Source organism: Colossoma macropomum, unplaced genomic scaffold (assembly GCF_904425465.1).
Source record: "Colossoma macropomum unplaced genomic scaffold, Colossoma_macropomum, whole genome shotgun sequence".
Classification (NCBI taxonomy): Eukaryota; Metazoa; Chordata; class Actinopteri; order Characiformes; family Serrasalmidae; genus Colossoma; species Colossoma macropomum.
In genome coordinates, this window is record NW_023495761.1 from 3,013,374 (window position 1) to 3,033,285 (window position 19,912).

The 19,912-nt window shown below is 38.7% G+C and overlaps 1 protein-coding gene across 1 annotated transcript in view; it reads right to left on the bottom strand.

Annotated features, from left to right (window-relative positions):
* Positions 1-19,912, bottom strand: part of neurl1aa (neuralized E3 ubiquitin protein ligase 1Aa) — a 61,185-nt gene that overhangs the window by 30,250 nt on the left and 11,023 nt on the right. The window contains exons 2-3 of the mRNA XM_036563422.1: positions 13,684-13,925; positions 9,937-10,258 (exon numbers count right to left, since the gene is read on the bottom strand). Coding sequence (XP_036419315.1) covers positions 9,937-10,258; positions 13,684-13,925 — 564 coding nt within the window. The remainder of the gene's footprint in view (positions 1-9,936; positions 10,259-13,683; positions 13,926-19,912) is intronic.

Sequence of the window (19,912 nt, forward strand, 5' to 3'; positions counted from 1 at the left end):
GAATACAGAAAATATTGATAGTTTGGTGGGGCGAGACGTGATCTTGTAACAAGAACACACATCTGGGGATAACTCGTTAAAGTTTTAGTGCTGGATTTTGTCACTAACAAAGGAATGCCCTCTTTAAAGCCCATTGTTTTAGTCCATGCTCTTACAGTTGAAAACACAAGCAAAACCACTAGCTTGCGAAACACTTTTGTTGGCTATTTTTTCCCAGCAACATTTAGTCCAAAATTTTAGTCTTAGTTTTCTCCTAATACTGCTGCTATGAGAAATTATAAGTTGAAATATAGTCCTCTGTCTAGATTTTAAGATTTAAGTGACTTAATCAGTTAGCACACTGCCCTTTGCCTAGATAAAGTGCAATTCAAGAGAAGTTTTTAGCCACTATGTTAGCTAAAACAAGCCTGCCTCTTTCCAGCTAAGCCTTTAAACTCCAACACTATAAAATGTTAGTCTCAAACAGCATTAACAATCAAATTTCATGACATCATCTAAAACTAAGTTGGCCTAAAAGTAGACTTCTAGAGACAAGCCCATCTCCAGCCAGGCCCTTAAACTCTATCATAATAAAAAGTATGTGGTTGGGACAGGCTTGACAAGACATGGTCTTTTAACACATTTCACAACGTGTTCTTCAAAATTTGAAGAAACACCTCCAGGGTTCTTTGACAGTTCTTATCACTAGTTAGCTAGCTCTCAGCCTCTTTTGTCTAAAGGCAAAAGCAAAGGACACAGTACAAGCTTTGCCTCATCCATCAAGCTTTTGCCATTTTTGCACCAGCCTGAAAACATCCACGTTTCTCATTTCTTACAGTCCCTCACATGACTTGCACACTCTACTGGAGAATGCAAGACAGAAAGAAGTCCACACAACAATAAGGCAATCTCTCTCTTTCCATTTAGGTACCTTCTAGCATTATTAAATGTATGTGCTTGGAACAGCAATGACAATTGTGTTGTTTGCTACAAGGCTTTATGGGTTAGCACATAGCTCTTCATAGCCTAGATAAAGTGCACTTCAAGAGAGGTTTTTAGCCACTACACTAGCTAAGACACGTCTGCCTCTTTCCAGCTAAACCTTTAAACTCAGACACTATAAAACATTTGTCTCAAACAGCATTAACAATCCATCTTTTAACACTTTTCATGACATCTTCTAAAACTAAGCTGGCCTAAAAGTAGACTTCAAGAACTGATTTTAGCCACTATGCTAGCTAAGACAAGCCTGTCTCCAGCTAGGCCTTTAAACTCTATCATCATAAAAAGTATGTGTTTGGGACAGGCTTGACAAAATTTGAAGAAACATCTAATGGGTTTTTTGACAGTTCTTGTCACTAGTTAGCTAGCTCCCTGGCTTGTCTGTCTAAAAACAAAGGGCATGGTACAAGCTCTGCCTCATCTATCAAGCTTTCACCATTTTTGTGCTAGCATGAAAACATCCACTTTTCTTGTTTCTTATAGTCCCTCACATGGCTTGCATACTCTACTGGAGAAGGCATAGAAGAATCACTACTCATTTGTCAAGCAAAATAAACAGTATGATGAGGTAAGACAGAAAGAAGTCCATACGGATTGAAGCTGCCAGGACTGTCCACTCTCTATAAGGACTGAAAGTCTAGCAAAACTTTAGTGCATTCAGAGGCGATGATGTTTGCTGAAAAGTATTATATCTGCATCAATTATGCACAATTTGGTCCTAATCTTAGGCTAGATTTGATCTCGTGCTGAGACAAAAGTACAAACCTATTCACATAATTATACACCTGAAAATCACTGTGATGGAAAGTAAGAGTGTGACCTTTTTTTTACCATATTTAAGCAGTTTTAGTCTAGAATCTGTGCATTATATTTTCTGTTTTACTAGCCAACAACAGTTAGCAAGGGAAAAATCTTTCACCACTGTTCCTGTAATGAATGGAGTCAGTGTTCTGGGGAAAAACAATCCCATCACGCTGATCTATAGAGTTTATCCATCACTGTTTCTGATTGTGTACCATGCTGCCAAGTTAGACATTTGAAAGTAATAACATTGACTAGGCCTATGTAGATTAAACTAGACAAATGATGGAGGACGGTCCTTTGTTGGTGCTTTATTGTAAATGTAACTGTCTTGTCTGCAGTTTTATGAAAAACAATACTTTACCAATGATATGGATGGCTGGAATTCATCATTGTGTCAGTGCATGCAGTATGACTGCTACATTTATGAAAAAAACTGCTTTTTTTACTAAATGAGAAACTGATATTATGAGGCAGGCATCACTGCTCCTGGGAAACAGGTACATGTAATTGGCTAGTCTACATAAAAAATGATAGCCAAAGTCTACTGAAGCCTTAAATAAATCTCACTGAAACGATATGTAATAGCTTGGCCTGTTTGTAAACCTGTTGGTGTGTATCTGAGTTGTAAATTATATACATTAGGGATGAAATATGTTACCTATTTGATGGCTATGTTGACTTTTATTTTTAGTACCTGAGGCAATTTATCATAAATTTCCACACTTTAAGTGAGTGGAACTTTGGATGTCACTATTACTCTTCTACATTAGGGAATCTACAGTATAAATCATACAAAGGATGGCTGTACAATACTTCTTACAAACAGACAGCTCACAATTTAATGGAAAAAACAAAGCCTCCAGAACAGCTCCAGTGTATCTTGGCATAGATTTGACAAGTTTCTGGAACTGTACTGGAGGGATGGAACACCATACTTCCAAAAGATATTCCCTCAGTTGGTGTTTTGATGATGGTGATGGAAAGCGCTGCCTGTCTGTCCAAAATCTCATATTAGTGCTCCATTGGGTTGAGATCCAGTCACTGTGAAAGCCATAGAATATGATTTACATAATTTTCATACCATCTAAAGCAGTGGTCACCAACCTACAGAGATCTGCAGAGTCTATTTCCAACCACAATCTGCCAAACCTGCTTTAGCTAATTAACTTCTTCAAATTGGCTGGATCAGATGTATTAATGCTAGGTAATGAGGGGGGAAACATATTAGATACAGGCTGGAACAAAACTGTACAGGAAAGCAAGCAGAGTTCCAGAAAGAGGGCTGGTGACCACTGATCCATGCTGACAGCTTAACAGAGCCACCAGATCCTCTCACTGTAGCAGTCAAGGCCTGTACCATTCTCTTGGTATATGCCCCATATGTACTCTTTTCCACTTTGCTGTAAACCAGTGCCGAATGTTTTCATACCACTGAACTCTCAAAATGTGCATTTGTCTTTGTAATGAGGGCTTTATGCACTGCAACCCTCCTATAATATCCCTCTCTGTGTAGTTCTGGATGGTCTGTTCTCGCTGACACAACCTGAACATGTCCTGCATTGACATTCTCTGTCACCTGAGGAACAGCTGCTCTTCTGTTTTTCCTTACACATCGCACCAATGCAGAAGTATCAAGGTCACTGAATGTGTACTTTCAACCACAGTTTAAAACCCTATCTACTGGCATCGTTTCCATATATCTAAACGCAGATGTCACTTTTATCACTGGTCCTATTAAAACACCAACCAGATGATCAGTTTTAGGGTCAGTTTGCTGCGAAGGGATTACAGTTTCCTTTCAATGGGGAATCTCTATTCAGAATGCTGTCAAGTCCAGGACTAGGCTTAATCCCTGTCTGGGAAACTGAGCTTTAGTCACTTAGATCTTTTTCAAAGAACTTTGTAGGAGACAAATGCCTCCTACAATGTTAGTAATAAAGGTTCAGTGCAGGTTAATTTTCATTCATCAAGGTACAAACAATGTAAATGTACCCTCAAAGGTACAACAGTGGTTTTAGGGTCCAATTGTGAACCTTGAATATGTTTTTCCAGGTGAAAAGTACACATTTGTACCTTTTCATAACCTAGTGTTTTTAAACAGAACAATAAAATAAAGCCTGGGGACGAGACAGGGTGTGTGCAGTCAGCACAAATATCATTTTAATGGATGATGGTACAATTATTTTCTCTAACTACAGGTACTGAGATGTACCCTTGAGGGTACCAACCCAGTGACAGGAGGGGTACTGCCCTACTGATAGTTTCATACCTTTTTTCTGAGAGTGTCATACATGCCCAAAATGTTTCAGAGATGTGCAATAGTTGATGTTTAACAGTAAGTCTGTGTCTTAAAGAGCTTTATTTTAATTTCCTTGACCTCACACTAGAAAGAAATGGAGTTGCACAGTTATCTGACCGTGTTATGATGCTGTGGACTGTGCTTGGGTTTAATGAGAAAAACATGAAGCACTGAAGATGCATGTCTGTCGAGCTACGGACAAATTCATTTTATATTTTATTTTTTATTTATTTTTTCTTTTTTGAAATGGCGTAAATTAAGTCAAGACAAACATGAAGAACAGTGTACTGCTTTGGAACTGACAAGCAACCAAGGTGGAACATGCATCAGTTAAGCACCTTCCCCCTCTTTTTGGACAGAAAACGAACAATCCTTAAACCTTTAATAACATTTCAACCAAAATACATTTTAGTGTGCAGCCGTAGAAGTAAAGACAGCATGCAGATGACCTGTAGCCCAATCAGCATGGTTTAAATAATATTTTCTCTCAACAGAGAGTTAATCCAGACCCTGTAAGAGTTAATTCAACCCTGGTGATTTGATTGTGTAATACTTATCCTAGCCATGTTTCTAGGCTTGGGTCCAACTACAACTCTGCACTGAAGTTCTCACATCTGAAGCCACTCAGGGCCACACATATACAGTCCAATGTGTGTGTATATGAGTGGTTCTGAGTGACAGGGCTGTGGAGTAGCCTCGGCTTCAGGTATTTATTAAACAACATTCCTCCTTCTCTGTGTGTCCATATGCCTTGAAAGAAGACTTAATTTCACTCCATTACACTCTGTGTTCTTGCACCCAGAAGGCTATACTGTGGCGGCCCAGTTGAAGACCCATACGCAGCACACGCAGTGCTAAATCAAATGCTAGCAAAGAACAGCTCAAGGATTGTCACAGTGACACCTTTGAGTCTTGCACTCAAAGCTGAGAGGGCCTCAGGAAGCTTCTTGGATTTGTTTATGACTGGTTCTTGCTGCTATAAACGGCACAGGCCTGAAGTGAAGAGGAGGACAACGACTATACTTACAAAAGTGCTAGGTTCCTCTGCCAGTGTTTCATTATTGATGGACAGCAAACTATGCTAATAAGGGATGGAAAATGCAAATAAGTTTCAACCCTCATGCATCTGCTATAGCTCAGTCTGAACCTTTCATAAATGTGTTATCCTTGGACAGTTTCTGGAGGTTTTTGCAGATATTTAATTTTAACAAATCCAATGATTGGAGTGCACCGACAAGAGACAGGAACCAAACTTCTAACTGCATTCTCCTAGACAAGATATCAATAACTTTTTAAAAACAAGTCCTTCTTGTTACTTTTTTACTGTATTTTTAGTTATTTTTATGTGTTCTAATGATATATTGTGTTTTTACAGGCACACACAGAATTACTGCTGAGATAAATAGTTTTAAAACATCTTCATGGCTCTTTAAGACTTTTGTATTGTACATATGATGTTTATGTTCAATTCATACAGGACAAGAAAATAAGTTTCTATGTGATTTACACTTTACCGTCACACCCACGACATTCATGCATAATAAACAGCTCCAGCTGCCAACAAGTAGGAAACATAAAACGTTTAGCATAATTTCAAGCTTCATCCAACTAGTGATGCAGCCTGCCATTAGGATTATCATTACTCAGTTTACAACCAATGATCAAATTTGGAGAAAATTTCAAATTGTCTGAAAAAATTTGAAGAAAATATCTAAATGTGATTTTCTGATCAATATTGATCAACAATTATTTTGTATAAATGAAGCTCCAGGCCCTTTTTACCCTAAGGAGACCATCACATCTATTTTTGTCAGGCTTGAGGCTTGAACTCTGAATGTAGCGTGTCAGACAGCCAGTGCATCTCTGAGAGCTCTGCGTTATTAGCTAAATGTCTGCTGTATGTTTGTTATTACACCTAAAACTTAGAAAATTGTACTCAAAAAGAAAATCGCTGCAAAAATGTGGCTATTACTGCTGTTTAAAATTCTCTTCTTCATTAATAATATGATTTCTCAGTGCATCGATTTATTTGATATGTAAAGAAAGTGATCAAAGCTGAAAAGACACAGATACATTTATTTACTGCATTTTTGAACAAGAAAATGCATGAACAGGAATATGAGTCAATCATTTGTGCTTCACTGTTAGCAATAAGCTCACCTGAACTGTGTTCTGAATGAGACTGTGTGCTTGATTGAAAAAAAAACTTCCAACAACAAAGGAAGTTTTGCGCATAGTTTACAGAGTGTAGAACACAGAAAGCACAGACTCTCAGCCAGCAGATTTAATGGGCCATCACCAAATTCTCAGACCGGACTGTTTGGTTCCGCAGAGTAAAAAATATTAGTATGACAATATTGACCCACATGTCGATTAGCACAAGACTGACATAACCAAGGGTCATTATAGTAGGCAAAAGCTACAGTAATCCTTACAGAACCCAGAAAGCACCGTTCATAAAAACTTACTTGCATTACTGTATTTCCTCAAGCAAAACCTACCCCATCCGAACAGTACTTCAGAGTCCTATCACAAGGAATACTTTAATCAGCACTGACTTTGAAGTGTATGCAGACTTTCATTTCATGACCAACTTCCTTAAGAGATTTATCACCATGATAAAACGGCAGAAAAATGTTGGATGATTGCAATAATTAAAAAATGAATGTAGAAGGATTAACGGTTTATTGAGCCAGAAATACCATTCATGTCAAGGTAAATTTACAACTGTAGCACTTTCCCAAGATAACTGTAGTTCTATCCTCACGCAAAGTCAAACACTAAAAGACATTAAGAGAAAGCTGGTGTGACTGTCTTCAGGTACAGGTGCCTCTTAGCATAACAGAACAGTTTGGCTCTAGGGGAAAATGGACAACAGATTGTTTAACAACAATCTGGCAACACCGCCACAGCAAGTCAGACCAATGCTGACTCGCATATGGCAAATGTTGCAGTACAATAAGAGCACATACAGTACAGTGCAAGAAAAAATGCAGCGTACACATACATACGCACATGCGCATACATTCATACGAGCACAAATATGGCCTACTGAAGTGAACAGACAGCTGAGCTAATCTCAGTGATCTTGTAATCTAAGTGAAAGTTGCTCCAGAGGAGTGCTTGTATATGTGGGTGTCTACGTGGGAGGGTGGATGGGAGTATGTTTATGCGAGTGTGTCTCAGACCTAGTGGTGCGTAGGGGAATTTTGCCATGAATAGGCCTACAGCATAAAAAATGCTGATTCCTCTGATAAGAGTCCTTGGTGCCAAAAGCAATGTGGAAAATTACAAGGAATTGTAGATATCCGTACACAACAACATGCAGGTGGAAAGCATTGCGACTCCAAATCCATAAAAAAGATCACAATTTAGACCCTTTTTTCCATCATTTTAGTATACATACCTATAGCTATGATGGAAAGGAAAATGATTAACATTTCTGGAAAATAGCTGCACACATCTGTCGAGTCAATGTTTATTTATATAGCGTTTTTTACAACATGTGTTGTCACAAAGCAGCTTCATAGAAAAAAATCTGGGTCCAATCCCCCAGGAGCAAGCCAATGGCGACAGCGGCAAGAAAAAAAAACTCCCTAAGGACTAAGATGAGAAACAAAGATAAATATTTTTTTTTTTTCTGTAAATTTTAGTGCATTTATTTTATGCAGGTATTTATTTTCTGAGTTAACATATTGGGAAAAAAACAGAAAATGACATATAAATGTGCTATTACTTATGTCCAGTAGCCTTGATACAATAATGCTAATTTCTGCTAGCCTTTCTAAGTGAACTTTAATGTTGTGTGCTTTAGTGAGATCCTGCTGGTTTGGGTTTTAGTGAGCCACAGCACTTGGCTTAACTGGGAGACTCCCCCTTGTGGAGAATCATCAGACTGCTAAACATGGCTTTATAATGAATTTGGGCTAGATCTGTTAAAGAATCAGATCTGATTTTTTCTATGTTTTCTCTGATATCCAACCACTTCTGGGTTTTAGATCAGTGCCAACCATACCTATAGTACAATTCCAAAGCATTTTGAGCCTAGAACTCTATATGTGGATACATCAGTGGGCTTCTTATTGGCTTGAAGTGAAGAGAATCATCCACTGGGGTGAGAGTACTAGAAGCTACTGCAGCTTCCCTCCTTCTATTGATAACACTGTATGAGCTACTTCCCTTCTGCTCTTGACTATACGGATGGGGCCACTCAACTTTGATCTTTCCAGCATTGAGGGCTTTGGGGGCCGTGTTTGATGGGAACTGGAGAAGTGCTGTGCTGACCTAGAGCCATGGGCCATCTGTCCATTTGGAGACTGTCAAAGGAAGAGGAAGTAGCCCATGCTTTCTGAACCAGAGATGTAGAGGCAGTACTAGAGTTGTGGAAAGTGTGTAGGGACACACATAGACCCACACACACACGCTGGCTTGTGTCAAGGAGTAGGCTGTCGAGGAATAGGGGCTTGGTGATGCATGTCGGTGCCAGAACTTACGAGACAGTCCGGGCTTAGATAAAGTTACAAACACCAGAAAACCATCCCACACAGACTGCAGATAGCAGGCAGAGAGGTTGCTGTCAATTGGCACAGTGCACAATTAGGATAGATGGGGCTATCTGTGGAGCATGTGACCTGCTTCTATAATTATCCTCAGGGGGGTGACAGCATTAAGGCTGTATGTGCGTGTGACTGTGTGTAGACCTTCACACACGCCGACACATCAAAGCCTAGCCTACGGTATGCCCTGCTAAGTTCTGCTATGCGTGCCAGACTGAGTGTGATTATGCACCCCTGGCCAGTCGCTGTTAACACAATGACCCAATCCTCAAAACACGCACTCTTTCACTCAGTAACAAACTCCTGACATTTCTAGAACCACAAAATCGTTATCAAGTTTGATGGGACATTCGGGCTCAAGCTGGGAAATTCTGTGTGATTTCATCATAAATGCACAAATGTACGCTGCAGAATGCACTAAGCTGAAGTTCAAGATCAGTGGTCCACCAATATGCGCATACGTTCACAATGTTAGGGAAATCTGGTAAAAAATTAATTTACTAATAGTTATTCAATTATGTTTTTAGCAAAATGAGCTGATATTCAGTTCATATTTTAAAGAAAAACGAAATTATGGAATGCAAAACTTCAAAGCTTTAGCATTAGCCAGACAAGTTTGGCATAAATGGCTTAACTGATATTGTTATTGCCAAAATCGATACTGATGCAAGCTTATAAACATTATAAGCAATGTAGGCTCATGATAATCAAACTTTGGGAGCCCCTGGTCAAATGTGTTGTTGGCTTCCAAGTGAAAATAATTACACATTCTCCACAGAGAACACTCTTCTGCACATTTTAATGCACAATTACTGTTTATTTACTGATTTTAACAAGTTGGGACAAAATAAAACATAAAATGTGGCCTGTGCCAAAGTTACGGCAAATTTTCTAGATTTATATTTTCTTTTTTTTCTAACATATTAAACTCAAATAAATAGAAATTGTCCCATATACATACAGAAACATTTCTTATTTAAGTTAGTTCCCTTTAGAAGATGTGCTCACTCATTTTCAAAGAACAAAACAGTCAATGTAAACTTTAAAATGACAATGTTAAGGAAAAAAAGCACATTTCAGAAGATTGTTTTTCTTAAAACACTTTTGTGAATCTGGCCCCTGACACAAACAAATGACATACGATTATAAACAATCAAAATGTGATATATAAAGGTAACAGATTACAGGATATTAAAGATGATACCAATTAATGACAAAAAGCCCTCAGCTGAGCGTGAAGTTCCATCTGTGCCTGTTGTAAACGTATTGTGTGGTTTGGTTTAATGAGTCACTCACCCAGTAGCTGCACTCCTCTGGTCAGGCCATAGACATCAATGAGGGCCCAGAGAGGCTCGATGGTGCGAACGCCACTGAAGAACAGCATTGGGCTGGAGTCATTGATACGGTAGAAGACGCGGCCCTTCTTGTCCACCCAAAAGGCCACAAGGTTGCCCTCGTTGGCGAACTCCTCCGGCAGTGCCTTGGCCCAGAAGCCACTCTGTGAGACCAGGTCTGGGCAGGCGTATTTAGGCAGACTGTCGGGGTTGATGCGCGATGGGTCTTTGGAAGTAAAGCCCAGGCGCAGAGCCCCACTCCAGCAGCACTGCTTCTTTGTGATCTGAGGGAGAAAGTCAAAGAGTTTCAGGCTATCATAATCTTAAAATAATCTTGATTAGCCAAATAACTCACTTCTTTTCTTTATTTCACATTCACTATTGCATATTCATTCAGTGAAAAGCACAGTTTTGGCTGTTTTTGAACATCAGGAGATGTATGATGTTGATGTTTATGGCTTGTCTCAGTCCTTCACGACTTCTGAAATTGCTCTCTCCTGTTTACCCCCAGCCCCCCAAAACTTTATACTTCTTTTTAAGCAAGGAACACCGTGCACCTCTGTTTAAAAAGGTGTTGTCTGAATGCCCCCTATAACATCTTTCCCTTTTTTTCATTGACATTGATGGTCAACAATAACTGTAAATATGTAAATGTATATAAATACACTTATAAGCAGGTCATCAGAAGTTATAAAATGTTTGTACCACAGCAATGTTTGAATTCAAATTGGCAAGTTCATAAAGCCTGATGTCATCATATCTACTCTTGTACCTCTTTTACACACATACGCTGCTCTCTGAGTTGATTCAAGGGAAAACTGTGCCTAAAATTCTAATACTGGTAATAATAACTGAAAGCACAAAGCAATCTATTAGCATCATAAATGTAACAATCCCTCCCTTCACCAGCCGTCATTCAGTGCTAGCCATGTTAGCGTCTTTGAATGTGGTATTCCTTTAAAGGGAAGCATATAGTGGAGGCTGGGGGCCGCGCGTGAGGGAGAAGTATGCTGTGTTTGGAGTAGAAGGGGTCTGTTTTATTTGACTTACAGTAACCACTGCCCCAGCTGAGGGGATAAATACTACAAACATGTCAAGAACATGGTGACTTATGCCACGGCGACCACAGCGACCCGGGCTTTTGGAGAATCTCTGTATTTAAAACTGCTACAATATGTGTGCGGGTGTGTATGTGTGTGTGGACAAAAGTGGACAAAGGAATGTGTATAAAATTTTGTTTATAAGAATGTTACTGTGGTAGACAAAAAGAAAGAGTCGTTGAGAGAGAGCATGCGGATGTGTGGGTGGGTTATATACAGTACTGTGCAAAAATCAGAGACTACCCGTTATTTATTTTCAGTCAAAATGGTCATTAAATACAAATTAATCAATTTTCAGTGTGGGAATAAAGCAGAATACAAATATTCAACGGAAAAGTACACAGAAGCCTCAACAACTAAGTATGATATCAAAATCATACTTTCCTTTGTCCACCCTTCGACTTCCATTTCTTTTCAGGAGGCTTGCTTTGAGTTTCTCAAACCCCAAACTCCAAAGTTCAGTGCGAGAAGTAGGTTGCATTCCCAAATCCTAAAGACATTCAGTGATATTTAGGTCTGAACTCTAGGGTGGACAGACCATTGTTCTGAGAACACCAGCAGCAAAGGTTATTCTTTTTTTGTCAATTTCCTTTTCTCAGTAAGGGCTTCTTTATCCTCTCAGACTCATAGTGTTGAGTTGTCTTCTCTCAGTGGAAGGATGGACAGAAATACTTGTGGATTTTTCAGATCTGAAGTAAGAGTGAAGCTTGATTTTCTCCTCTCTCTCAAAGATGAAAGCTTTAAGTGCTATTTTTCTGATGGTGACAGTTCTTATGTTCTACAAAACTCCTGTTTTTTTCACTCATTTTCCCTTAACTTTACCTTGCCTTATGCAAGTGGATTCTTTTGAATCTTTCACATATTCTCCTGAAAAATGAATAACTTTTAGTTAATGGCCATTTTGACTGGAAATGAAATAAATGAAGGGGGGTCTTTCTGACTTTTGGACTGTACTGTATGTGTATCTAGCTCAACTGCTAAAGCATTAAGCAGTTGAGCTAGATTGAGTGTCAAACTAAAAGGTTGGCACATTAAGCCCTAGCTCTCTCTCTCTGTCCCTTTTTTTGGTCTCACGTATGTGAAAAATTAGCATCGTAAGGAATGATATGAGAATAAACAACAGCAGAATAAAGGGGCAACAAACTGATAGCAGGATTTACCTTCACAGTCGAGCCTGTGAGAGTGTGTTTGTGTGAGTTTGAGGTGTTGAAAAGATAAGACTGTATATTTGTGGCTCTGCATGTTTGACACTGTCAAACAGAGATGCCCGACAGAGATGTTTATTTTTGGACAGGTTTGTGTTTGGTGTGTAGGTGTGTTGCAGTACTGCAGATGATTTCTTGTTTCATCAAGCCTACAGTATGAAAAGTAACCCATATATTTTTTCCTTCCTCATCTCTACACATTGTTCCACCAGTAAGGTTGATTTGCACTTGTGTGAAGATGCATGTAAATGTATTTGAGTCACAAAGAAAGGGTTCATGGGCGAGCATCGCTCGCAGAATCCACAATGTCCACACCTCCAAAATTTCAACTAAGCCTCGTGTGAATCTACAGAGCTGTGTGTCAAGCACATGTTTATTAGCTACCTGGTAACATTGTGGGTGGGACAGAACCCAACAGTTCTCAACCTGAACCAGAACTAGTGCAAAATCAAATGGAGAAGTTAGAGGACCAGCTGGCAAAAGACGTGTGATGTTAAGAACATTTATAAGACCCATCTTCAAAAAATTATAAAACAGCAAAGCGAGTTTTCATTCTTGGAGAAAAAACACAAGACTTTCTTCTTCTTTGTTCATTTTCTATTCATTCTGTTCTGGACACTTCCCCTAGACTCATGTTGCACAACACCAATGTAAATGTCTGTTTGTAGATGTAATGTGATAGGAAATCAACATCTATGCAGAATAAATTACAAAAATTAAGCGAAAAAAGTGCAGATATACAGTCGAATGCAAAAAAATCTCCAGGTCAAATAACAAATAAAATGTTGATTTAAAACCATTCTCTACAGAAAACAAAAATATTATTAAATACATTAAACATTTTTTCTGAAAAGTTTAGTGCACAACTTCTACGTGTTTGCTACGTTTAACATATTGGCAAAAAAATGTGCCATAACTTTTGAACAGGCCACATTTCTTTTTTTAATGTTAAATTCAGCAAATGAACAGTAATTGTGTATTATTATGTGTTTTCTCTATAGAGGATGTTTTAACTTATTTTTTATTTAAGAAAATCAACAAAACATGACATTTGGGGGTAACCAGGGGCACATCAAACTTCGCATACGACCGTATATGAGAATCGTGCTGAATAATTAATGCACTTGTAATCAATTTAATCATCAATGCACTCTAAATTAGGGCTGCATGTCACTGATATCTTGATATTGGCCTTTACAGACTAATCGCAAAGTGTGTGAGCATCCTGACTAATGACTCACTATGTAAACTGTTTTTACCAGTTCATCTCATTCTCCCAAGTTATTTCCATGTCGCATTTACCTAGTCAACCAGAAAACTAAGGTAACATCACATAGGTCCAACCAATTTTTTTCCCAATGGGATCCATTTCTTCTAACCAGGTCTTGGCCCCTAAACACTCACCTTGAGGCGGACCTGCTCGTAGAGGGCTATTGGTCTGTTGCTGAAGGTGATGGCATTGCAGAAGCTGGCCTGCCTCTTCACAGTCCTCTGGGCCAGATCCATGACGATCTGTGAACCCTTGGCGCTGGGGTGGAAAAGCAGAGGACTGACGGGGAGGCCCATGCAGGGCTGCAGGGGTAAGCAGCGCTTCGGCTTGTGGTGGCATCGGTGAGTGGAGGAGGGGAAAGGTCCGCCGAGAGAGTCTGAATGACAGAAAGAGAGAGAGAGAGAGAGAGTTAGTTAGTCTGCCTGTATTTTATACAGACCAACCATACAAGTATAGGTTTGGGGCTACAATTATAGCTCAAGAAATCAAAGCAATCAACATTGATTATGAAATAAAGTTTACATGGGTTTTTATTGTCAACAAGATATGTGTTCATTCTGACAGACTGCAATGCACTATAGGAAGCAAGGGAGTGATATGGCCTCTACTGTTTCTGCAAAAGGACACGAACCAAAGAAGGCATAATCTCCAGATTACTTAATTAATCCAATATATCCAAAGTGAATAGGTCAGACAATTATAACAATAATCACAAGTTGCTGTTCTTTTTTTATTATTAAGAACATTATTGCTATAGCTGTCAACTCATTGTGACCAACTGCTTTGGAAATATTGTTTGAAAAACGGTCATGTCTCTATGAGACAGATCAAGAACATGGGACAGAACGTCATGACCATGGATCACACACCATTAATACCACAAGCTGAGAGTATAATGTAGTAGGAAAAAATCTCCTTTCCTCAAATTGTGAAAAAACATATTACATTAAACCTTCTCCAGTCATTATGGCTCCTAATCAAAGTGTATCTAGGCTATCATGCCTGCTTTAGGGAACTACAGTAAAACGTCTATTCTAAAACTTCCCTTTGGAAACTTCAATTAGTAATGCAGAACTCACATGCCTTTAAAACTCATAAAACCCTCCTCTAAAAATGTCCAGCTTGAAGCTACACAAGGTTAAATGGAAAGAAAGTATGTACAGTATGTACAACTCAAGCCAATCAAAGCTTAAAGGCCTGTCCTTTAAGTGAACCAAGCAACATCAGTTTGGCTGAATGGTGCGTTTAGTCTGACCCATTACAGAGAGGGCAACAGCACATTCATGATAGACTCAAGTGTCCTATAATTTCATGCTTTTGATAGGAATTATAATCAGCATAATCTGGGCTCTGTAGGAGACAATACTGAAACATGCCAACCTGGTGTCAGAAGTGAGTCCATGTTTTTACACTTAATTTTTCTAGTTTAGACCAGCATGTGGTCGCAGTATGAGAAGAGGCTGTATGATGGCAGGAGGGGAGAGAACTCTGAAAACTTGGGTGGCTTCCACACCTCCCTTGTTGAACAGACATAGCACTGGAAGATAGCACTGGGGAACAGGGAGGAGATCGGTGGTGGTGGTTGGGTATGAAAACTTTATCACAGACAACTGAAGGTAGAGCTGGAACTTTATAAGATTTTGGGGAAATAATTTCAGGAAAACATCTAATTATGATTTTTGGACCAATGTTTGTTTTTTCAATAAATTAAGATACAAACATGTTTTACACACTTTTGCATATACAGTTTCCTGGCTTTGGGCTTCAGCGCTGAACATAGTGTTCCAGATGGCTGGTTTGCCGTGGTTCTGTTGTTATGTACGCACCTTGTGCGTGTTTAGTTGTTTCGGATTGGTCTAACTCATCCACAGGCAGTTCACAAGCTCTGTGTTATCAAGTAAAAAATCCTTGTTTCAAACCTATAGGTTAACATTAAAACTGCTGCTCTTGTGACTTGAAAATTGTGCTCTTTCAAATGGCAGTTTTGATATAAAAACAACTAATCTTTTAGCCCTTGACATTACACTGGATGGACGAGGAGTTTCAGGTGTTGTTCTCCTACCAAACATTAGTTATTTCATAGCTCCATAAAACACAAGCCATGTTGCAATGAATACAATGAACTCAAGATGTTATAATGACATTACCATTGACTAATAATAACACTAATGGCCATATAAACGACTGAGTTTGAAACCTTTAGGGAGGACTGGTCCAGAAAATAACTATATGATATTAAATTTATGATGACAAATAAATAGATTAAAAATACAGATTCAAAACAAGAATAAAAAGGGAATGTTACTTCTGCACCAGTTATGTAAATGCTTTTTTGTTGAGTTTATAAGAATTGCTAAAGCTGTTCAAGTTCATGGGCTTTTCATGGTATCCACAATATTGCAATTTGCATGGGACACAGACTTATCACTGCTCATTTTCCTCCTAGCCCTACTAGTTTTTGTAACTTTTGATAAAGCCTTGAGATGGCGGTTGCATATAGGCCACACAAAGAACACAAGTTTCTCGTTCCTTTCAGCTGTCATGTCTTTCATGTTATTTGTTTAGACCAATCAGGGATGTTTTGAAGATGTATAATGGAAGTTTACAAAGAATCTAGAGAAATTCTCAGTGTGCCCAACTCTGTGCTGTCAGAGACAGCAGGGTAACATGACACTAATAGAAAACAGCTCAATTTTACCAACTATGAATCAGCTTCTGGGAAATGTAGTTTCACTAAACTGAAATTACAAGACACATAAGTAGGCCCGACAGGCTATCGCTTTCTTTGCGTCCTGTTCCAGAATCAAAAGAAGCCCCATCTTTGTTCCTGCCTTTCAATTTATCAAAGCCGGTAAAGCTGTCACGGTGACATTATCAGTGTGCTCCACTGGGTTCCAGCAAGCTTTGCCATTATGTCCTGTGAATCATAAAAATGTTGGGTGGCTGTGCTGGTACTTGCCGTTCAACACTGATAAGGTAACGGTGTCCCTGTGTAGACGAGGGATTGTTCAGTCAATAGAAGCGAACCTTCTTTGCCTCTATCTGACAACCACAGGCCTAGCTGTTCTGTTCAAACATAATTACTTTCCCAAAGGATTTCCATCAGTTTGAGTATGTGTGCATGTTTGTGTATTGTGTGTGTGAGAGACAGTTCTCTATGACTAAAGGAGCATACAAATATATCAGTCACGTGAAAACATTATCCTAAAATATGAGAAGGAAACAATAATGCTTCCTGTTAGGACTTGTAAGACCTAGTAGACCACCAAAACTGTCACCATCAGATAAAAAGTACTTAAAGCTTTCCTTTCTGCTTCAAGTGTTTCTGTCCATCTTTCCAGTGTAGACAGAAGACAGCTTAGTGCTATCAGTCTGAATGGAAGTGTATCTTTTAAGAGGCAGTTACTGAGAAAAGAAAATAGATAAAAAAAGAACATTTTCACTGGAATACATCTGAGATGAAAATACTGGCATTGAGAGAAGCAGAAAACGCAACCAACTTGTAAGACTGAACTTTTGAGGGGAGGAAAAATATCCCTGCAAATTTCTTTTAACTTAAAGTTTTTTCCCCAAAAAGAATGGAAGTAATAAAGTAATAAATGTAATAAAGACAAAGGGTGGAATCAGTAAATAATGAAAAAATGTATATTATATGTAGTTGTTGAGGCTGGTGTTAAATATACTTTTCTGTTAAATATGTTTTCTATTTTTTTCCTGAATAACTTGTACTTAATGGCCATTTTAACTGTAAAGTAAATAAATAAAGGGTGATCTCTGACTTCCACACTGTACTATGTATACAAAGATATGTGTCCTCAACATTTTGAGCACTTGTGATTGTATGTGTATGTATGTCTGTGTCTCTGTACGACAGGGCCTGGAGTGCGTGTGTGTACATAAGTGTTTGTGTATGTGTGTGTGCATGTCTTTTGGGAGATGATCATTGTGTGTAGCACACACGGTCAGAGCAGGCTGAAATGAATGCATTAGCAAGCACAAGAGGCACAGCTGTCAGGGAGAAAATGGAGGTTAAGTAGGAGCTCATGTTCCTTAGCAACACTGCACCAAGTATAACACACCCCCATTCAGCTGATCTGAGACCAGTCTTGACGATTTTCTTATAACTGTTAATAATTACCACTTTATAATGGTCCTGAATAAGCAACAACAAAAAAGCTTCTAAAAAAGCAGATCTGTGAAAAGCCTTTTCCCAACAAGCACTACTAAATGTTATTTTAATAATAAAACCTTATATTTCTGAAATGCTAACCTTAAGAGGAAAGGAAAAATGATCTGAAATTTAATGTATGTTAAAGTACCTATATATTACATTTTGTGTTTTATTTTTTCCCCTCAAGCTCACATATAATGTTTATGTGGTTTTACATACTAAAAAACCATCATAATTCATTTAACATTGGCATTTTACAACCTCTCTTTGAGCCTTAGAATTGCTTTTAAGACTATTATAGGTAAATGACCTCTGTTATGATTGGCTACCCTGTATTGCACCTTGCTCAAAAACAAACATAATTTCGGCATGAATAGGTTTTGATAATATAAACCATCCACGTGGGCCTAAAGATGCCAATGGCTCTTACACAGGCTGAAGCTGAACATATGGAAAGATGCAGCTTGTATGTGGTCGTAACATAAAGTACATGTGAAGCGTTTATGATGTATGTTAAAATGGAGACTGGGGTAAAATGATCCAGCGTTTCACAGCAGATTCCCGAGAGTGAAAGGGCATTACAACATAAAGGGTAAATACTCCACGCCACCTTTATAGCACATATCACATGACTTATCATTGCCTGCAAGTCATAAAGCGTGTCATTAAGTGTTATTACACTGTCAGTGGGTGCATACACACACACATACACGCGCACACTGGGAGCAAGCACTGTGAGCTTTCAGTGAACTCAAACTGCTTCTTTGCTAGAGATGTATCAGGATGCTGCTATTTCTATGGCAACCCCACTCTTTCAGCAAGTAACTACTGCACAGTAGAACGCACTTACATAAGAACACATAAAAACAGCTCTGGTACATTTTGATCAAACTACAGCCACGTCGCTTCAGGCTCCTGCAGAAACACACTGGTGCTGATAAATGGTCTTTAAGCTCAGTCATGTGGCTCTTTCTCTCTCTTTTTCATGCAAAATAAATGTACGGAGGGACTCTACTCACCATCTACACATGTGCTTGGCCATAGGTCAAAACATGCATTCACATTCATCTTATGTCCATTTCTTTATGTACAGTTTCATACAACCCAAACAAAGTCAGAACTTTTGGCTCAGGCATGCATGTCAATAGATTGTTCTACAATTGACCTATTCATTGATTAACCCCCCACCACTTTGTGAGTGCATTCTGTCCAAACACTTCCTAAAAACATTTCTAAAAATATTAAACCTTTCAGGAAAGTATCTTCAGCCACTGACATCAGGTAACTTTTCAAAACAAAAGTTGCATCCATGCTCCACCTACAAATTCACTCTCTTGTAGCAACTGATGTGAGATTGGACAGGTTTTACAGAATACTATAGATCTTATAGATCTCTATAGGATACAAAAATCCTATAGATCTTCAGTAGTCTGCCTCATGTTCATATAAGGAACCTCGGATCTAAACTTTTTTTTCTATGACAAAAAAGAATGGCATTTTGGAAAATTTCCACTGTTGCGTCCTGTGGTAAACTACAGATATGTTTTGCAGTGTCAATGGACACTCTGAATAGCGAGGTGGTCAAAGGGCCGACATACAAATACTGTTACATACAAGCTAACACTGTGGTCCACTGAACTGACCTCATAAGACTGGCATCCTCACCAAAATACTCTACACAAACCTGTCAGCTTTGTCAAATGTGGCAGTTTTGTCAGCTTTGGGGCATTTTTGTTGTCCCACTGGATGCAACAGCGATGATTTTAAAAACAGCATTCATTCCTGTCATAGAGAAATACAGCTTAGACCTGGAGTTCTTAAGATAGACATGATGCCAGAGGTCTATTCAACATAATGAGAAACTATAGTGCAGTTTTCCCAAAATCATAAAATTCAGATTATGTTATTAATATTAAATGACATTTATTTTATATACATGTGAAAGGTAAGGATATGCACTGTTAGGATAGATCGGGTATAGCTTTTTGTTGTGTGATCGAGCTTATGATAGCATGGTGGCAAATTTGTTGTTTCCAACCTGACAAGTTTTGATTACCTACATCACAGTCTACTTCAGCAGCCTTTTAAACTGAAATCTCAACATCATGTAGCAAATCTAAACTCTAACCTAAACATTCATTAAGCTGACTGGAATCTGGCAAAAGTTGCTATGAATAAACGCTGTATTTGTG